Below are 23,119 nucleotides of genomic sequence, written 5' to 3'. Positions count from 1 at the left end.
CATGATGGTTGCCCCGCACACTTTCGAATGTCCGTAAGACATTGGCTAGACAGCAATTATCGTAATAGATGGATTGGCAGAGGAGGACCAATCCCATGGCCAGCGAGAAGTCCAGATTTGACTCCGATGGACTATTATGTCTGGGGGCATATGAAAAGCCTGGTTTATGATGTATCACCAGTACAAACAATTGAAGAACTCAAAACAAGAATAATGAATGCTGCAAATTCTATTCGACATAGCTTGAGTAGTGTTGTAGTAAAAAGTGAATTAAGAAAAAGAATGCGTATTTGTATACGAAATAGGGGATCTCATTTTGAACACGAATTATGAATAAGAAACAGTGTTATTTCGAAAGTATGGAGTAACTAAAAAGATTAAGTATTTTGTTTTTGATTTAAATTCAAAATTGCAATGACAGCTCTGGTTTATCTCTCCTTTTTTACCTATTACCCCTATTAAAAATAATCTTTAACTACTTTGCATTGAGGTCCTTTTGTCTTTGATCCAGATTTAATTTCTTAACAATAGCATTTCTTAGAATTTCCTACCTGGTCTCTTTGTTATCTAATTTTCTCCTGAGTTTATGATTGTTACTGTACTTTTTATGTACCGATGGATAGCTAAGGAAACTCAGATGTTTTTAAAATGATCCGCACGATAAGAGCCATAGTGATTTTTACAAAAAAATTGCGAGTAACTTAAAGAATCAAAATTAAAAATCGAAAAGTTGTACAGTTTTGGATCTGTAATTTAAAAATGCTTGAAGATTGTTTTTGTTTTATAACTGGTTATTATTAACTAGGATGTACCCTAGCAAGAAATAAAAAAAAAATAGGGAAAATACGTTGATTTTTTTTTTATTGAATTTTAGAATCTTAAACATCCTTTAAATAAAAAAAATATTAAAAAATTAATAACTCGAAAACGATACACTTTTGCATAAGCATTTTGGGGGTCATTTGATAGCTATTGTCCTGAACTATAACCCTTTAAAAGGATCGTGACATATTACCCTGTAACCCTGTATATACTACCGCCAAACAGCAATTAATGTTGTGTTCCGGTTGATGAAAGTTGTGTTCTGTGGTGATGGGAAACATTATGAGGTTCTATGTGTCAGTATTGTCACAAGTATGATCAACTCAACAACAGAATGGTGATATATGCTCTAAGCCTACTCAAGATAAGACGAAACTTATTCTTCTTCTTCGTCGTCGTGACACTCTTGTCAGTGCGGTCGTGGTCGCCATGAAGTATTTTAAATTATTCAGCGCAGATGTTATTCGCCTCACGAAACTTATAGTGGGTCATTTACAGTCTTACTATTACATTGGTTAGACTTATTCATTTATATTGGTTAGACTTAATAAAAATAACAATGCACTTGTTTTTAATATGCACGATGCGTAAAGTTTATGCGCTTAATTAGTTAGGGTCAGTATAATGAACGGCTTTAATTGGAAAACTTTCTACAGAAACGATATAACTTTAACCTTAACTGGTAGCTTGAGTTAAAACCGATCACATTTTGTAGTCGCTTTGGTCGTTTTTATTTTACAATGGATTTTTAATAATTACCAATTTGATGATAAAAATATAGTAATTGATATGAAGGCTTTTTTTAATAAAATACATAATTTACGAAATCCCTTTATGACTTTGCCTATTACTGCTGGAGTTATTTCCAACCAAATATAATCTAAAGCCGAGATGGCCTAGTGGTAAGAACGCGTGAATCTTAACCGATGATCGTGGGTTCAAACCCGGGCAAGCACCACTGAATTTTCATGTGCTTAATTTGTGTTTATAATTCATCTCGTGCTTAACGGTGAAGGAAAACATCGTGAGGAAACCTGCATGTGTCTAATTTCATTGAAATTCTGCCACATGTGTATTCTACCAACCCGCATTGGAGCAGCGTGGTGGAATAAGCTCCAAACCTTCTCCTCAAAAGGGAGAGGAGGCCTTAGCCCAGCAGTGGGACATTAACAGGCTGTTACTGTTTACTGTTAAATATAATCTGACAAATAGCCACGACACAATTGCGAAACAGATTAATAGTGATTGTCAGTTTAAATTGTCAAGTTATCCTCAGCGAAATGTCGATATATCTGTGTAGGCGGCTTTTTCGTTAATTAATCCTATAATAACTTAAATTTAACTATAACATACTTTTATGAGTATATCAATTTTTAATTTGTTATTAAATCTTCAATATTATAAAACTGTGACTATGTTTAATTAGTACAATAAAATTTTCTATCCGTGATTTTTGTTACAAAAATATTATAAGATGAAATTTTACGTAATAAAATAATTTAAATCAATATCTTAATATATTTTCCGAACCTGTGGTAGTTTTTAATTAGCTAATCAATAAGTAAGTGTAAATCTACATTCATAAAAGGTTTTTGTATTTCCTACAAATTCAAAGTTGAAACAACGAGTCTTGACCTAGCATTTGGTGTAAGCCAAAACTGCTGCGTGATTTTTTTTTTAACAATTCAACTCGTCAAAAAAATCAGTTACATATTTGTGAAAATTGGCTCTTCCATTCATTTCATGTATTAACCACTAAAAACACTGTTCTCCTTATATTTCTTTCCTCTATTTAAAACTAGCCCGGAAGATCGCTGCGTTAGCGATTAACCGCCTCTTGTATTTTATCAATCTTTATTTTATATTGATGTTATTAAGTGTTATATTGTATTTGTAAGTGTGTAATGGGGCTGTTACTAATTGTTAAATCTAATACAGCTTTTCAAATAATCCATCGATCTGACGCAACCGTGGCGTAATCTGTGAATAAATCTTCCTGTTCGAGGCTTATTTTCTAATGAATACTAATTACAGATAATAATTCACAATATTGTATACGATTTTAAATTTAAATAAACTTACCTTTGCCATGAAGCTGTTGCCTATTTTCGGTGCCTTTTAAGCTCTCAGCCGTGTGGAGAAGCTCGTCCAGCTGTGGTTTCTTTTGTTCAAGCTCTCTGAGCACACCCTGGAACAATAAGGCGGAGTGTTTAAATTCTCTTCTAAAATATTGATTCGAATTCGAAATTCAAAATTTCATTTTTTTTTATTGAATCAATTGATTATCATGTCATATATGACACTGATTTCTGTAATACAGGTCTTTGGGCCTAGCTCAGAAATCAGGGACTTCATTATAATTTGTTACTTTTAATGTGAATAAAGATTATTATTATTATTATATATAAATCGGCATATCGGCCTAACGTCTCTAGTAAGGTAAATCCATAATATTTTATAATTCAAACGTAATTAAAATTAACGACGCTCCGTCGATGACGTCAAACCACAATATGGCTGACCGTTTGGCGTTTCGCGAGAGCGACATAACAACAAAAAGTATGCAATCACTCTCGTCTAAAATTTAATAGTCTACTAAATCAGACGGCACCACAGTCTCGCCGTCAAATATTTAATTGTTTAAATCACTTAACTGTCTCTGTACTTTAGTTTTGTTTATTGTTTCTAAATGATAAACCTCTAAATTTTTTTGCGAGCGCTTTAAATCGTAATTTTACAATTTTGATTTCAATATAAAGCTACCGGTTCGGAATGTTAGATTCTATCGAGAAGAACCGACAAGCAACATTAATTACTCTTTTTAACAATCAAAATATTACAAATAATAATCATCCACAATTATATTTATAATACATGTAACTTGTTATGAGGAAGCTTTTGGGTAACATTAGGCATTTAAAAGGATATTATATACTAGAGGATTAAAAAGTACCTATCAACGCGGGACATATTAATCGATAGAGCTTATTTAGTACCGGGCGAGCTCAGCGTCCCGGGCAGGATTTCTTTATCAAATTATATTACGTCTTGAAATGAGCACCAAACTTGTGTTTTCTACTTTTGTTAAGACATTAGGTAACAATTATATTATGAAGTACAAACGATAGACAGTGTGATAATGGATACGTGGATCGTAATTTCAAATGAATAATTCCTCCATTATATTATTAAAATATTTTTTGTTTCATGTCCTAATGTATACAGTGTTTACCCCCACCGATGCGAGCAATATATGCCAGACGATATTAGGAAAGGCGTCTTGTACGCTGTCTCGGAAGAAGGTTGTTAGTATTATAGTTTGGTCTCGTAGCTTCAAAGCTCTTAGCAAATAAACTAAATGAAAAATAGAGGAATAAAAGTACATTTTGTTAATTAACTTTACCTCTACTACTGAAGGCGGATATCTGATACTTAAATTAAAGAAGTAAACAATATATATCCGAACAAGTGTTTATAAGTCATATCAATGTACTACACATTTTTTTGGTTTTACATATTTAAAACAAACCGCCAAGCTGTCTGAATATCGCAGATTATTAACAAAATGATAATAAAAAATAAGAAGTAAAATCCCTAGATTGGAACGGCACACGAGTCCCATTTTTTGAATCATTATTGACGTACACGGCAGAAGATAGAATTGCATTCGACTCTGCAAAGAACATCCGACACATGACAGGTTTCCTCAAGAGGTTTTACTGCACGGCCGAGCCCGAGATGAATTATGAACACATGAAAACTTATTGATGATTTCCACGTTTGAACTCGAAATCTTCGTTAAAGATTCAGGTGATCTAGCCACAGACCATCTCTACACTTATTCGTCGCTTATTTTTCAATAACGAACTTCAATACGCATTTTAAAAATATACTGGTTTGAATTAAAATATCAATAAATTTTAATCATAAACTAATGTCGGATAAGATGTCATAAAAAGGATAAAAATGGATGAATCTAGATAACAGAAAGATTTTGAGTTATAATCCAAGCAAATCGGTTATCACGTAACCATTCAACTTCCAATTGGTATCAATTCCTTGGAATATAACAAAGAGTTTTATTTATTCTTCATTGCACTTACACTTCACTTACAGTAATCTCTTCCAGGCTAACCTCTAAAAAAAAACATATTTTAAAATGTAAGAAATCTTCATTAAGGACTTAGCGTTTGCAATACTTCACAGCGTACGTGCTTAATGGATGAGATGTAACTGCTAAGATTATGAATCAATATAAATAGTGAATCCTCACCTTGACTAGGGAAGGCGTACGGTTACGACCGCAATTAATATTAATGAACCGAATTTAAAATCTCTAGATCTTACATTGACAATTTTATCAGAGAAGTTAAACGGATTGAATAGACGATATTAAAATATGTATATTTGACGACTTGATCTCAGCAGTGGTGTAGTAATTCGATTCCGTTATTCGGACGCAGATTGAAAATCGATATATCCATAGGAATAATACATAAGATCGAATTATAACTCGGATTGTAGATTTAATATAAATTATTTGTTTGCTTGTACGACTTAACGTTTTTCTTTTAATAAATTATCTTGGTAAATCAAAGACCTACTTCAATAAATATTAGATAGGCGGCGTTTTCTTTGATCATACTCTAAATAATTATATTAGTAAGAACATTATTATAAGAAAGTCAAAATAAATATCAAGGTTGTTTAATTCCGTAAACAGCTTAACATAATTTGCGTCCAGTCGGCACGGTGACCGTGGCCACATTGCTACTATTTTACGATCAAATTTAGGTGTAGGAACAGCGTAACTAACCGGCGGTTGCCTAGCAACCATCCCCGCCAAGGTTTACACTATTGGCTATTACAATAAAACGCATGCGCGATTGATGGTGGGGATGATAGTGAAGCTTAGATGTCTTATCGATAACATGTCGACATCGATAACATTATATAACTTTTAAACACAAGTGTTATTTGTGAAAAAGTATAATTATCCTAACTAAGTAAATTATCCTACTAATTTTCATTAATAAATATGATGTATATATTTTTTCTTTAATATTATATATATTTAAAGTATTTTGTGCAAACTAAGTTTTTATTTATAATTTTAAAATTTGGAATAAGTTTATTTAGGTCTTTTATTCTTTTAGTTTGATAAGTTAATAATTCAATAAGTTCGATTTTAAGCACTTTGATTTACTAGTTTTGAATTTAATCAAATTGTTTCGGGACATACAAAAACCAGCAACACAATCACAAACAAGTAGGACAAGACATTTACCAATATTAAAGTGTTATAAGAATATGTCGTAATTAACAGACTGGAAGATAAGCGCCTTAAAACTATATAAAAATAGAATAACCGATTGAAGATAATAATTAGAAAGCATGTTAAAGTAAATATTGTGTATGCAATTTTTTTAAGATTTATATATTTTATATAACCAAACTCGATTTTTTAAAACACATCAATTTTACACAATATATATCAACAAATAATTCTGCATGCTGAAACTAGTTTCTTAAAACATCGACTTTTGCCATCTCTAAATTTAGCGCATGCGTACTTCGTTCTTAGGAGCCCTATTTAAGCAATGTCTTAAGCTAAAATACACATTTGCTTCTGAACACTCATAAGGATAACACTGAAATAAATTACGTTTATATGTAATATTTTTATACAATAGCAACTAGATTGAGATATTAAGGATTTGTTTAATTCAAGGAAAGTACTTAATATTTTTTTACACTATTATCATTTATAATTAGTTTAAAATAAGTAAAATATTCGTATCTAACAACAATGAAATACATTTTAATATTCTATGATGGTAGTTACTTATTGAAAGCATAGCTATCAATGTGTTACTTAATTTTTTTCAATCATAATTTCTGAATCGCGCTTTCGTTTACTTTAAATAATTCCATATAAGGTATCGATATACTACAAACACACTTTTTACTATGTGGTAATTAAAATACAATTCCCAAGTCATAGGAATTACGGAGTTTTCCAATAATAATATTACAGTCATTTTTACACTTAAACAAAAAAATACCAAATCAATGCACTACCTTATGAGTCGATTTATCACTAACAAAAACTAGTTTCGGCCAATAAACGTTATTTTATTTTTAACATTACGTATAGCTCAGAAATGCCTTAAATTTCACCTTTCATTGATATCAATATGATACTGGTGGTAGAGCTTTGTGCAAGCTCGTCTGGGTACCGCAAAACAGCAGTACTTGTTATTGTTGTGTTCCGGTTTGAAGGGTGATTGAGCCAGTGTAATTACAGGCACAAGGGACATAACATCTTAGTGCCCAAGGTTGGTGGCGCATTGTTGGTGTAAGGAATGGTTATCATTTCTTACAATGCCAATGTCTAAGGCGTTGGTGACCACTTACCATCAGGTGGCCCATATGCTCGTCCGCCTTCCTATTCTATATAAAAAAGTATGTTTAGAGACATTTATTTTTTCAAAAAAAATTACATTTAATTCACTTACAGAGAAAATTACAAAACAATTAGTAAAAAAATTAAATCGACATGTGATAAAGAAAATAATTTATATTGAAATGACATATCCGTCAAAAGCATTTTACTGAATTTTGTATTTTCATCTGATAACAATAAGATCTAAATTGTTTTGCATATATTTTTTTAACAAATACCAGCAAAATCGAAATGATTGGTAGCAATATTTTAAAACGATAGTGCATTTGAATTGTAGATTAAGTTATAAGTTATATAAACAGTTATTCAAATTCGAACTTTAAACATGCGATAATAAAGGTTATAACCGAGTGTTTACAACAAATGCAATTGATGTAAGGGTGATAACACAATAGGTGGTTTATGAATGAGAATACGTTCACACGTTGCAAGGGTCGTTTTATGCAATTGACAAGACGAACCATAGAACATTAAGTACATGAAAAGTGATAAGGATTCAATTTTATTTATATTTTTATGAAACGGTATTATAAAGCGTAAAATTTCAATATATTTATTATATTAAGAATGTTATCGAACCTGCGTAAAGTCGTTTATTATTTATATTTTTTATATTTAAGTTACTCGAGTAAGACACAATATGTCCCTTCTTCTCTTTTGAAAATTAAAAAAAACGCTTCTCATATTTGTCCTTTTTTCTCCTACCTTATTTCGCCTCAAGAACAAAGAGACACGTATTTTAACAACCGAAGATTCTACACCAGCGCCACACCTTATATGGGAATTATAATTTAAATAAGCTCATGCAGGATTATGCGTTGTGTTAACAACCGCGCCGCGTTGGCCACATCGCTACCAATAACAACAAGAAATAATGCGTGCGTGTACATCAACACTTGATAAACATCGCTAAGCACCCGGCGTGTTGTCATTGTTTCAATTTTGACACCAGATGACAGCACTGTACTAATCTGTTTTGTGGGGGCAAGATAAGCTATAAAATGATACGTCATTCATTCACAAAGACAGGTTGACTAGGCCATCTAAGCTCTTACAATCTTTTATTTGATGCAAATGTACAATGTTAATTTAATTTCTTATGATTAGTATCACATTAGATCTAATGAAATCAGGATAAAGAGTTTCTTAATATAATTTATTACGAATATTTACAAAGTATCCTTAATTTATAAATATATTGAATTTATTTCGACTATTCAAAGATACATAGACAAAATATGATCGATTGAGAAAACCCAGCTAAGGGAGATACGATTTACGTGAGTTGAATGATATTAATTCCACCCTTGTAGACGTTGGCAAGCACGTATATATATATATATAGTAATGAACCAGAGAATAATTAAAAAAATGTATATAAACAATGGAACGGAAGCTTAGTCTGTTAAGATTCAATAAATTTATACCTATTTATAAACTAAAATAAATTGAGACTTTAAAAAAATGAGCAACTTGTACTTCAATCGCATTAATTATTTTTTTATATTAAGACATAAAACAAAATGTAAATAATCACTTATAACTAACTGTATCTGTAATACATATACATTTAAAAAAATCAAGATGGTCTTAAAATGACCAACAAGCTTCTTTGCTAACCCAGGTGTTAAGACCAAGATCTGGATCTAGACGAACGAGGCTTTAAATACTGTTTTTTTTTTTAAATAGCTAAGGGCTAATGGTCTACCTGGTGGCAAGTGACCACCCATAGGCATTAGCGCCGTAAGAAATGTTAACCTTACATGCCCATACACCCCCAAATTTGGAAACTAAGCTAAGTCCCTTGTGCCTGTAGTTCCACTGACTCACACCGTTCCCACCGGTCATTTTACACCGGAACACAACAATACTAAATATTGCTAATACCGATAATTAGTTTCTGATCTGAAGAGTGGGTGATGCCAACCCAGAACTTGCACAAACCTCTACCAGCAAGTAAAGCGTACTTTTTGTGTTTCTTTTATTTTTATGATTTAAAGCGCTTGATTAAACTTATGTCTGCTCTTCCCACAACCCTTCATCAAATTGGCCCTCGCTTTGACAGCTTATTTCCGTTCAGCGACACGGAATGAATACTTATTGTGTTTACGTTAAAGTTCCTTTTTCAATATCAAGATTTATGACGGCTTCGTGCAATGCGTAAGTTGGATGCACTAAGATTTATTGATATTAAAAACTGATAGTGAAAATTGAGCTTTGATATTGTCGCAGTAGAGTTTATTTTGGTTTAATTGGTTTTCGAGAGATTGTATTTTACGTAAACTAGGTTTGGGCTTACGTTTGCAAATTCCATTGATTTTGGATTATGGAGGAAAAACGTCAGATTGGGTTTATTTAACTAATATAGGTAAGCTTTCACTTAACGAATGAGTAAGCTGTTCACGTCAGCTAAATTATTTAATTAGTTATATGTATGAATGTTTAATAAACGAGGGCTTAGTTAAAAACAGATTTTGCTCTTTCTGACATCACTGATTATATATTCGAAAGAACAAGACAAAAAATTGTTTCAGTAATTATCTGCTAAGCAACATTATTATAATAATATGTTACGAAAATTACATTTGACAAATAAAGTAGGGATATACAAATATATTCCTACAATATTTTGCTTCACGAAATGAATTATAAACACTGATTAAGCAAATTAATTAGAAATTATCGAATTTGAAAGGTAATCTTTGATTGAAATTCAAATTTTCTAACTACCAGGCCATCTTGAGATACGATAATTAAGAATGAACGTTAGTATGTAACGTACATACAGACATACAAATATCCCTCTTGAAACTCAAACGATATTCGACTCTTAAAATATTAAGATAAGTCTTAATTTTGAATGTCTAGTGAAAAGTTAATTAGTATTGCTTACAAACATAACACTCCACAAGTAGGCTTAACTCTCAAATATATGTTTGTAAGAGAGAACAGATCCTACTTGTAATCAACGGTATTATTTGCGAGCAAAAAAGGATTCTTCCAAAGTAGCAACAAGTTTGCCAAATATATAATTATAATTCATTGACATTCCCTTCCAATTGTCCCATTTTTTTCCAATTAGGTTTACATACACTATCTATTTATTAAAAGTAATAATGATTTGTATTCTACAGTACAGCACAGTACAGTATCAGCCTGTTAATGTCCCGTTGCTGGGCTAAGGCCTCCTCTCCCTTTTTGAGGAGAAGGTTTAGAGCTTATTCCACCACGCTGCTCAATGCATGCAATGCACAATGCGGGTTGGTAGAATACACATGTGGCAAAATTACAATGAAATTAGACACATGCAGGTTTCCTCACGATGTTTTTCATCACCGTCAAGCACGAGATGAATTATAATCACAAATTAAACTCATGAATATTCAGTGGTGCTTACCCGGGTTTGAACCCACGATCATCGGTTAAGATTCACGCGTTCTTACCACTAGGCCATCTCGGCATTTTACTCATTTGATTTGTACTCTATATTTGTGAAAAGGTTTTTTTAGTGGGTGAAAAAGACTCCATGCGTAAATATGGGGTACTACTGTTGACTGCCTCGTTGGTCCAGTGAATAAATATAAGACAGACCACGAATTCCTGGGTCTAAACCCAAATACTAAATATTACAGTTTAGTGGTTAAATATCTAATGAATGGGTGGTACTTACGCAACTATGCACAAAGCCAACGATAAAACGATTTAACGAGTCACAACGATTTTTATCAATATTTTATGTAAAATTTGTTCGCCTTCAAAAGACTACTAATTTACCATTCTACTTGCGTTCTATATAGCCCAAGAAATATTTTAAAATCCGTCAACTTTGCCGCTTTGCGTTATACTTAATAATTCAGAATCATGCGTCGCTCCGGAGTCTTGTTTTTTAGATTCATCTCATCAAAATTCACAACGCGGTTTTCGAAGGATCGATTAATGCTCAGTATTTCTACTAATTAGCTCGAAATAATATTTGGGTGATTTCGTATTAATATTCTCCAAGATTTCAGTAAATTATTCAAAATAACATTTAATGTCCTCGATCATTATATGAACATGTTAATGGAAAAATCATTATTTATTATAATTTTATCAGAAAATGTATAAATATTTCATAAAATTTTCAAAATGCTGTAAGCTATAAAAGCTAAACTGCTTAACAGCGTTGATATACTGCTTAATTTATGTCCGACAGATCTCGAGTATCAGGAATCAAATTCCGAATCGTGCAGTAAAATTACAATGTAATTACAGGCACAAGACATAATCCAAAGTTGGTCGCGCATTTCATTATTCATTATTATCATTATTACAAAATTAAAGCAAAGGTTTTTTGTAGCATACTCAAATTAAAAATTAGGTAGGCTTAACACTTCCGCACCTCGGAAAATAAGTAAAGCGGTTCCTGTGCCAGACCTCTCTGGTCGTGTCAGATCAAAATCCCATCGACGTACTAAGCACGATACATGTAGTGCTACTATGTTTAAGCATACATTGTGCTCTAAAATATACCCTAAACAGTCAGTTAATCCCTAAGATTAACCAATAAAATTCAGTTAGAGATATATTTGTTTTCAATTACGTATCTAATTGCTTACCTTTTGTTTGTCCAGCTGTTGCATGATGTCGTCTACGTCGCCAACGGCGACAGGTTGCGCGCGCAGCATATCCACTTCAACCGACAACCAGTCACGAATCTGCAATAATAGCTGTTGTATTTATCACACACACAATAATGTGAACCAGTAGGAGTTGATGTCTATAGTAGGTCCTGGTCTTATACTACTCATAGTAATCGAAATATTCATACTTAAATAACAATGAAAAACATCCTTCATCGAAGGTTGTACAAACACACACACCCAGACCAGGACAATTACACAAGTAATCTTTAAAACTATTGAGAAATAATATATTAAATTATAATTAAATTAATTTAAGTTTATATTTTGTATGCTATGTGGTTCTATCAAAATAGAATAGAGCTACCATGGCTTAATCCCCTACGGGTCGTTTATAGGGAGAGCTAAGAGATTTTGTAAGCGCATCTCTATAGCATCGAGTGTTCAATCCCTTCAACCGTATAATCAACCAATTGTTAGGTTGGTGTCAGGCAAATAGCGAGTAAGTCTGTTCTGATTTGACATGGCAAGTCCCGCTTTACAACCAAATAAAATTACGTCAAAACGGTGATATTATCAAAATATCAAATTTATCAATATATGTACGAGTCGATGAGCCAGAAATCATCAAGAATCGAACTAAATATCAATTTATCTTATTAATTGAACACAAGTAATCCCATTTTCGTACACGCACTTTTGTATTCTCAGTCAACGATAAAGCCATGGCTAAAAAACCCCAACATATATCGGATTTCGATAACAATATACGAAAACAATACCGGCGCGGTATAGCGTCGTTTCTAAAGGCTTCGCGGGCAGTCATCTGGGACCGCAGTAACCCGAAGCGCTTAGGATAGCCGCCATTCCAGATACTGATTTACAAACCTCATATTTTAATGGAAACACACGTTACACAAATTGATAATAAAACGCACCGTTTTAAAAGCATAATTAATTTATTATTGTTTATTTTTATAGCAAAAAGATATATATTTTTTGTATGTAAAAAGATAGATATATATGTAAATGTTATGGAATTCAATGCATAGTAGTTCGTTAATGAAACTTTTTCAGACAGTTGGATTCGGAATCCAACTGTCTGAAAAAGCGGAGTAGAAATGTAAATAAATAATAATAAATAATATCCTGAGACATTATTCACACATGGCCATCTAATCCCAAACTAAACAAACTTGTCCTATGGAAACCAGGCAACTAATATAATACATATACTAACAATACAAACGGACATGTTCATGCACACAAATGTCTGTCCTGGGTGGGAATCTAACCCACAACCTTCAGCGTGAAAGGCAAGTCTACCAATCACGCCAACGGCCCTTCAAATGTTATTGTATTTTATCTAAGTACAAAATTTTTAATTCCTTTAATTACATATAATACTATTATAAAATAATCTATTATTTTCTGTTTGATTTGCAATACATTTGAAGATTAAATAATAATCATAGTAATCCGTTATGCTAAATTACACATTTGTTTAAACAAAAGTGTAGTACTCTTAACTAAGTCCCCAGTACATCGTTGCGTCTGGAGAATTGACATTAATTGAATTGACACTAAAAAAAAGTAATATACGTTACCAATTACTATAACAAACTAAAACGTCACTGCTAAGTTTTTAGACAATTATTCTAAACTCAATATGTTTTTTTAAACTTTTATATTGTTTTAAAAACATTTCAAATTAAACGCTGCCTAACGCAATGTTCCCGCACATTTTATATGTTCGTATGTTTCGTTTGCACAACATGATTTTGTCGAATTTGGTCGTTTGCTGGGTGAAGGTTGAGCTGTTCGGGCTGTAGTTCTATAGATTAAAAACATATCGATTGGGTGTCTGTTGTCGGCGTGACAGCCGCGTTTACGTGTCTGGTCAGTAACTACTTTCGTATATTATATTTCAGCAATGTAACTATTGAATATAAACTATTAGAAATCGTATTATTCTTTAGCAATAATCGTGTATAAATTTAACCAGATTGCGGGTTTAAAAAATCGATGTATTGGACTTTACTAGTTTTATCTTTGTATTATTTGACTTGCTAAAATAGTTTCTCCATGAAAAATACAATAGTAATGTATATAAAATAACATCTATATATAAATAGGTATATATACATATAATATTTATATAATATTTATATTTCAGCCTTTTGCCGTCCACTGCTGGACGAAAGCCTCCCCCATAGAACGCCAACCATCCCGATCTTGGGCAGTCCGCATCCATCCCAAACCTGCCACCTTTTTTAAATCGTCGGCCCATCTTGTCACAGGGCGTCCTACACTACGTTTGCCTAAGCATGGTCTCCACTCCAACACGTGTCGGCTCCATCGGCCATCAATGCGGCTGGAGACATGACCAGCCCACTTCCACTTCAGCGAGCTAATTCTAAGCGCGATGTCGGTGACTTTAGTTCTCTGGCGAATGTCCTCATTTCGGATTCTATCTGCCAGAGAAACCCCAAGCATCGCGCGTTCCATTGCTCACTGAGCGACCCTAAATTGGTGGACCAGTCCTACGGTAAGTGTCCACGTTTCGGCACCGTAAGTCATTACGGGTAGGACGCATTGATTGAAGACCCTGGTCTTAAGCGACTGTGGGATCGACGATTCAAAAATATGACGTAACCTCCCGAATGCCGCCCAGCCCAAACGTATTCTTCTTTTAGCCTCCTTCTCAAAGTTGTGCCGGCCAAGTTGTATAGTTTGGCCCAGGTAGATATATTCCTGCAGAACTTCAAGTGGAGAGCCATTTACGACCACTGGTCTCGGGGATACATGACGGTTTGCCATAATTTTGGTCTTTTCAATGTTCATCCCGAGACCTACTTGTCTTGAAGAATCGCTCAGGCTGTTTAGCATCTCTTCCAAATCCTGCAGAGTCTCCGCCATGATGACAATGTCTTGGCCATTTATATTAATACCGCGTCCGTTCCAATCGAGCGTCTTGAAGACGTCCTCCAATGCATTGGTAAAGAGTTTCGGTGATATTACATCTCCCTGTCTTACCCCGCGATGCAATTGGATTGGTCTTGTGCTCTGATCTTGTACTTGGACGGTCATGGTTGCGGCTTCGTACAAACACTTCACCACCTGGACATACCGACAGTCAATTAGGCATCGCTGCATGGATTGCAGAACAGCCCAGGTCTCGATGGTATCGAAGGCTTTTTCGTAGTCCACAAACGCTAGGCATAGACGCTGATTATATTCCTCGGTCTTCTGTATTATTTGCCTTAATGTGTGTATGTGGTCTACGGTACTGAAGCCTTTTCGAAACCCAGCCTGTTCCACGGGTTGGAAGTCATCGAATTTTCGGGCAAGACGATTCGTGATTACCCTCGAAAACAATTTGTAAACATGGCTTAAAAGTGAAATGGGGCGGTAGTTTTTCACAAGAGCTTTATCGCCCTTCTTGAAAAACAGCACCACCACACTTCTGCTCCATGTCTTCGGTGTTATACCATTGTGGAGGACGGAATTAAAGATGTTAGCCAGCTCTCTCAGAACTGGTGTGCCTCCTGCTTTGAGAAGCTCTGAGGTAATTCCGTCATCTCCTGGAGCCTTGTTGTTTCCTATTTGCCCGAGAGCAATCCTAATCTCGCCCAAATCGATGTCGGGAAGATCGTCTGATAGATGGCGTGTTAGTCTGGCTCGTGGGTCATCCGCACTGTGGGACTCAGGTGGAGGTACTCGTGATGAGTATAAATCGCCATAGTACTTTTCGACTTCAGCTAGAATCTCTGGTTTTGAGGTGACGGTTGTGCCTTGTATGGTTCTGAGTTTTGTCAGGTGACAACAGGAGGTATGTGACTTTGCAAGAACCTTTGAGCCCCTATTGAGTGCTATAGCATCTTCAATATTCCGGGTATTCGCTCGTCTTGTGTCACGCCTTATTAGTTTTTTAACCTTCCTGTTAAGTGCCTGACACTCAGATGGCGTCATGTTCTGCTGTTCTCGTCTCCTCGTCATCTCGTTCAGAGTTTCGCCTGAGAGCTTCGACTTACGTCCATTGCTCTTTTGTCGAAAGTAATTTTGGCCTACCTCGCGGATGACACGCACCAGACCATTGGTGGCGTCGTCAATGCCCTGCCTTGTTTTCAACATGGCAAATCGGTTCTGTAGTTCCAGCTGGAAGCTTTCGCAACCAGCTTCGACCTGAGGCAGAGTTGGTCTAAGAGTCGACTTCATTAACCGCGATCGTTCTATTTTAGTGTTAATATTCAGGGTGCCTCTTACCAGGCGGTGATCACTTCCAGTGTTTACCCTGTTGATCACGGAGACATCCCTAATTATTTGGCGCTTATTGGATAAAATGAAGTCGATCTCATTCGTCGCTATGTTATCGGGGTTTCGCCAGGTCCACTTCCTTTGGGGCTTTTTCTGGAAAAATGAATTCATCAGAAATAATCGCTGAGCCTCGAGGAAGTTTACCAGCATTTGTCCCCGATGATTTCTGCGCCCATAGCCAAATTTTCCTACCCTCGATTCACCATCTTCTTGTACTCCTACTTTGGCATTGAAGTCACCCATAACAATTGTGTAGAAGGTATTGGTACGAGACATAGCTTTCACTATGTCTTCGTACATGGCTTCGACCTCTTCGTCAGTGTATGTAGACGTTGGGGCATACACTTGTATAACCTTCAAGGCATACCTCTCGGTTATCTTTAAGACAAGGTATGCCACCCTCGCCGACACACTGCCAACCTCCACGACATTGCATCTGAGTGACTTGTGGATCAAAAAGCCGACGCCACCTTAGGATGGTTGGTGTCCTTCTCGGACGTAGAGTAAGTGACCGGCATCTAGTGTCATCGTGTCCTCGCCCTGTCTTCGGACTTCTGATAGACCTACTATATCCCAGTTAATACGACTTAACTCTACTTCCAATTCTGTCAGATGTTCGTCCAGCCGCAGAGAGCGTCCATTATACGTGGCCAGAAACAGTCGCCGTTTGTGGTACCCTGCCGTAGCCCGGGGATTCTTAGCACCCCCCATCGCACCGTTACCATGGCCGGTACCGTGGCCAGGAATAATGTGATTACCGGGAATTGGGGGCCGTGAATTTTTGTCGTCGCTCATAGGGGGGTTTTTGCCTTAGTCACCACGCTTGGCAGGCGGGTTGGTGACCGCAGTGGCTGGAAATCTTTCACTAATAGCGCTGCTGCCCGCTATCAGGATTTGCATTTTAGATATATATACATATAATGTATGTTTGACTGCTCCTCGTCCTCTGCAACTCCTCGTTGGTCTAGTGGTTTGTGTTTGTGGTGTGTGGTCTCGGAAAGCACGTAAAGCCCTTGATCCTGCGCCTGGACTCTTTCAGGTCGTGTCGGATTGCCATCCCATCGGATTATGAGAGTTAGGGAATAGAGAGTGCACCTGTGTTTGCGCACACACTTTTGCACTATAATATCTCCTGCGTAGTTAGCTAATCTCTCTTGAGATGAGATCTCTTGAGATTTGAGATTTTGAGAATCCGCCGTGGCCGAAATCCGTCTGGAGGACATTATTATATATGTCGACGGTTGATTCCGAGGTCGACCATAGACGCAATATTAATTAAGTAGTTATTTATAAACACAATAATTGACTTTGTTATTATTAATTTCGTTGAGAAATAATCGCAAAGCAATAGATAATATTTTTTTTTATTATAAAGTATTTTTTTTCTATTAATTTATATATATTTATAAAAGCAGTTAAGTTTATGTATGTGAAAGTTTAAAACAAAAACCTATGTATAAGTTTGTTATAAAGCTATAAAGCCTATTGTTCGTCCTTGGAGTTCAAGTTTGCTACATCAAAATCGGTTCAGTAGTTTAGCCTTGAAAGCGTAACATACATACGGATTTACTTTTGCATTTATAATATTAGTATATATTTTAAAATAATAATAAAATTAACGCTTCTCTGAATTATTTGCAAAAGGTAAATACTCATAGAATGATTGTTGTATTGATTCAATAAAAATTCCGAGGGAGAAATCGCCGCCGCCGTAACTTGTTGGGAAAAGACACTATTATAAGATTATTACATTATAATAAGAAAAGTGCGGTCGAGTAGAAATTACCAAAATATTTTGAGTACAGATTTTATTCCGTTATAAATATTAAAAATTCGTCGCAATTTATTATTTTTAATTAATTTAATTTAATTTAATAAGCCCAGTGGATTAAAAAATAGCGATGGTGGACATTATTAGCTACGTCACCGTTAATCAAAGCTGTTACGGTATAAATGTTTCGTTATTAAAAGTAGTTCCTGCCCGCGACTCCGCTCGCGTATCGGGACGGCGGGTTGTTGGTCTTGGATTTAATATTAAAAGTAGCCATCAAATCGTAACATATTGAGGTGTGCCTTTCATTTATAATATGAGTATTAATGATTAATAATAATTTAATATATGAAAAGCGAATGCATTCAAATGAGATGAAAATGCAGCGAAGAAGATGGATAGAATACGAAATGTGAAAATAACATGAAGTTTGAAAGTAGCTTCCCTGTTAGAAAAGCCGGGCGGAAACCAATCATTAAAGTATAAACATATAATGCTTTACTATACTCGATACTAGGGCTTTATGCAAGCTTTTCTGGATAGCTACCACTAATTCATAATATATTCTACAGCAGTCGCAGTACTTAGTTTTATTGTGTTTCGGTTTGTAAGGGGAGTAAGCAAGTGTAACTACAAGCACGAGGGACATAACATCTTAGATCCCAAGGTTGGTGGCGCATTAGCGCTGCTTCTTATAGTGCCAATGTATATGGGCGGTGGTGACCACTTACTATCAGGTACCCGTCCATTTATCTATTCTATAAAAATGCTGATATATAAATGCCATAATATTAATAGAATTTGAACCAATATGTACAGTCTCTGAATGTCCCACTGCTGGGCTAAGGCCTCTTCTCCCTTTTTGAGGAGAAGGTATATTTACCCACAATGGATCAGCGTTGAGGGAAAACACTACTAAATTTTCATTTGCTTAATTTTTTTATATTTAATCGTGGCCGGCTTTGAAGAAAAACAACGTAAAGATGTGCCGGATGATTTCTGTCCCTTGTGTATCCACCGTACCGCTTTAAAGCAGCGTGATGAAATAAGTTCAAAACTTTCTTCTTAAGAATTAAGTATGAATGTGGTATCAACATCCAGTCCGTGGAAATAAAAATAACCTGTGTTGTTGTCTGGAAACTAAGATGTAAGATTTACTCTGGCTCACTCATACTTCAAACTGGAACACAACAATACTGAGTATTACTATTCGGGTGTAGAATACGTAATTAGTAGGTGATACTTACCCAGGCGGCTTGCACAAAGCCCAAAAAAGTTAGTAGCTGTAATTTTTAAGATAGAAATACTAAAACACATAAACAACAAATAACAAAGACAGTCGGGCTTGCGGTTAAATATATTATTTCTAGATGGATTAGCTGTTGTACAAAAGAGATCGCTTCGCTCGCAACTGATTCATGACATAAAATACTAAAACGGAATAAAAGCTTCATTGTGCAGTTTAGGTAAAAATATTTTCAACTATTTCTAAAGCAATTCAAACTTGAAGTACATCCAAATAAATTTCATTCACCTGGCTTTAGAATTGTGCACTATAAATTCTGAAGAGAAATATTAATTTTTTATTTTTTAATCCTTTATTGCACCCAATTCACAAACATTTAATAACATATAATAAGAAGTTGAACACTTATAGTGATCTCTTCCAGGCAATCTCTGTAAAGACAAATGTTTGTTTTTTTTTGCCAGGAACACTAATCGGGCATAGTGTGCGAAAAAATTTTAAGTATAAGTTATACTTAAAATCTATTGAGCTTAATACAAATATGTAATAAGCAAATAAGTACGGAAATAATATAAAGAATAAATTCATATTAACTAAAATTATTTGTAACTTACTTATTTATTCATTTAAATATTTACTTAAGTAATATTAAGTTAACTTGATAATTATAAAGGAATTTAATGGCATATCGACTTAAGTAAATTGTAATTTAAATTTATTTCGTAATATATCATCGAGCTTTATGTTAATTATCCGATTTATAGGGTGAGTGAGCCATTGTAATCACAGGCACAAGGGACATAACATCTTAGTTCCCAAGGTTGGTGGCGCATTGGCGAAGTAAACGATAGTTAACATTTCTTACAATGCCAATGTCTATGGGCATTGGTGACCACTTACCATCGGGTGGCCCATATGCTCGTCCGTCTACCTAGACTATAAAAATATGGGATGATAAGTTTAACAATAAGAACGTATTGTGTCTTCTTCTTTCGAATGTAAAATCAATGGTGGTAGAAAGAGAGAAATTAGTGTTTAACTAAAGATACGGTAAACAAACGTTTATAAAGCCTCTAAGGTTTTACGTTTAATATGTCAACTTTAAATTGTTTTCATCTTTAAAACAACAGTAGTAGCTACGTTAACTTACGAATAAAACAAATATACAATAAAAAAACATATAAACTGAAAATACACATGAAAATGCGATGATTTAATGTTAATTGAAATCCAGGTTTAAAGTTCATTTTAATAAACTTCGGCTGTTTATCTCGTCGAGTACAAGCGGAAACAGTTATTTGATTTCCTGTTATTACACAAAGCAAATACAGGTTATACAAATAAACATGACGTATTGGCAGCCTCTTTGGTCTAGTGGCTAGATATTAGACGAGCCGGTTGGCGTGGTTGGTAGAACACTTGCCTTTCACGCCGAAGGTTGTGGGTTCGATTCCCACCCAGGACGGACATTTGTGTGCATGAACATGAATGTTTGTCCTGAGTCTGGGTGTAACTATCTATATAAGTATGTATTTACAAAAAAAAAAAAGTAGTATATGTAGTATATCAGTTGTCTGGTTTCCATAGCACAAGCTTTGTATAAGCTTAATTTGGGATCAGATAGCCGTGTGTGAGAAATGTCCCAGGATATTATTATTATTATATTATTAGGCCGCAGATCCGGAGATCTTGAGTTCAAGTACCAGATCGGGCAGATAAAAGGTGGATTTTTGTCGAATATTTTCAGTAGCAGCCCAATTCTACAAGTTGGAGGTATCTGCACTCCCGTGACTCGGTAAGCACGTAAGTCGTTGACTTGCTCCTGAACTCTTTTCGATCGTGTCGGATTGCCGTCCCATCGGATGATGAGTATGAGGGATCTGTGATTGTGCACACAATTGTGCAACATAATATGTGTATGTTTTAAATAGTATATGTTTCTAAATGTACCTGAAGTACGCTGGTATCGAAGTGCGCGAGCAGCGCGGCGGGCGAGCCCTGCGCCGATTGACGCCGTGACCCTACCCGCGCGCTCCACTCTGTAACAATAAAAATAAAATTTATTAGTAACAGCCTGTGGATGTCCCACTGCTGAGCTAAGACCTCCTCCTTTTTTGAAGGAGAAGGTTTGGAACTTATTCCATCACGCTGCTCCAATGCGCGTTAATGGAATACACAAATGGCAGTATTTCAGTGAAATTAGACACATGCAGCGAAATTAGCACGAGACGAATTATAAACACAAATTAAGCAAATGAAAATTCAGTGGGGCTTGCCCGGATTTGAACCTACGATCATCGGTTAAGATTCAACGCGTTCTTACCATCTCGGCTGAAAAGTTATTACCCAAAATTAAAATATAATTCAAGAATGTTGTATGATCACAGTGGATAATGACGGAAAATGCTTGAATCGTCCTTTGCCCAGCCGAGTTTAACTTTACCGAATCTTATCATATAAATAATTATTTGTTCATATACTTTATTTCATTGTATGAGTTAAAGCTTTATAGTTGTCAGTGACACTCCCGTGAAGGTTTCAAACATAGTAACATCAAGTCACAATAGGAGGCGCGTGAGCTGTATTGATTTTTTATAGTAAATAAAATTAAGGGGAATAACACACTGGGCATTATTTAGCTATTAAGTTAGTTTACATGTGTTAGGTAGCGTATGTGTCGAGTCGGGGTATAAGCTATCTCTCCTCCAAATTTCATAAAACTCTATTCAGTACCTTTGCGTGAAAGATTAACAAAGATCCATTCCACAAACTTTCGCGTTTATAATATAACTAGCGCTTTACGCTGCTTCGCTTCGATTCCACAGCTCTTTCTTCGAACATCAAGAATTTTCATACAATCCATTTTCATAGTGCTACAAATTTATAGCACTAGCCATTATAGTTTGGGCTGTGCGTTGATATGTCACCCATATATATAAAAATACATATATAATAATCTTTAGATTTATATTATTAGTTTAGTTACATAAGTGTTTCTCAAGTCACGTGCTTATGTGTCAACAAAGTTCGACAGCACCGACTCAGCTCTCTGTTAATGTATTGTCAATCAACCTTCGTGTTAACGACAGAAATACGAACAACATTTTCTGTCACACAAAATGGAAACCAACATGATATATTTATATATTAAAAACATTACTTAACGAATAAATACTTGGCCCAGTAGCAAGAAAACGTGAATCTTAACCAAAGATTGAGGATTCAAACCTTGGCCCGCCACCACATTTTCATGTGCTTAATTTGTGTGTATATTTCATCACGTGTTCTAAAGAATAACATCGTGACCACCTATTTGTGTTCAACCTGTATATGTTCACCGAGAACGAGATGAATTATAAATACATAAAAATTTACTGGATTCGATTTGGAATTATCGATTAAGATTCTTGTCATCTAACCACTTGGCCATCACGGCTCTTCATTTCATTCATTCGTACTCCTAAAACGACTGTTGTTTCATACATTCTACTAAGCTATCGTAGTTGACTTGTTTTTGGTATTTGTATCGATTTTAACCTCCAATTCTATTAATTTAAACAACACTTCTTGTGTAGTTAGACCCTCTTTTAAATGAATATAAATAATTTTAATTAATGTTAAACATAATTTTATTAATATTGCAACGAAATTATTAAAATTATTTATTCATAAATTATTAAAAATAATAAGTATAATAAGAAAATATTATATGAGCTCCTTAAAAACTAGAGAAATATGCATGTATACTGACTTAAAACGTCAGAAAACGAGCAACGCCATCTATAAACGTCTCATTGAACCATTTATATTTCGTTTAAAAATACGACTGCATTATGGTAAATCCATTTAGCACAGTGTGTCGATGTGAGTCGATT

General features: G+C 34.9%; 1 protein-coding gene across 2 annotated transcripts in view; it reads right to left on the bottom strand.

Moving 5' to 3' along the window:
• The window catches only part of LOC126776464 (dystrophin, isoforms A/C/F/G/H), a 568,446-nt gene that overhangs the window by 422,517 nt on the left and 122,810 nt on the right, over positions 1 to 23,119 (bottom strand). For both annotated transcript variants that reach the window (XM_050498980.1, XM_050498981.1), the window contains exons 38-40: positions 21,195 to 21,283; positions 11,887 to 11,985; positions 2,905 to 3,010 (exon numbers count right to left, since the gene is read on the bottom strand). In XM_050498980.1, the coding sequence (XP_050354937.1) occupies positions 2,905 to 3,010; positions 11,887 to 11,985; positions 21,195 to 21,283 (294 nt within the window). The remainder of the gene's footprint in view (positions 1 to 2,904; positions 3,011 to 11,886; positions 11,986 to 21,194; positions 21,284 to 23,119) is intronic.

Source organism: Nymphalis io, chromosome 20, assembly GCF_905147045.1.
Source record: "Nymphalis io chromosome 20, ilAglIoxx1.1, whole genome shotgun sequence".
Lineage (NCBI taxonomy): Eukaryota > Metazoa > Arthropoda > Insecta > Lepidoptera > Nymphalidae > Nymphalis > Nymphalis io.
The sequence above is the reverse complement of the archived record's forward strand: the minus strand, read 5'-3'. Positions and strand labels throughout refer to the sequence as shown.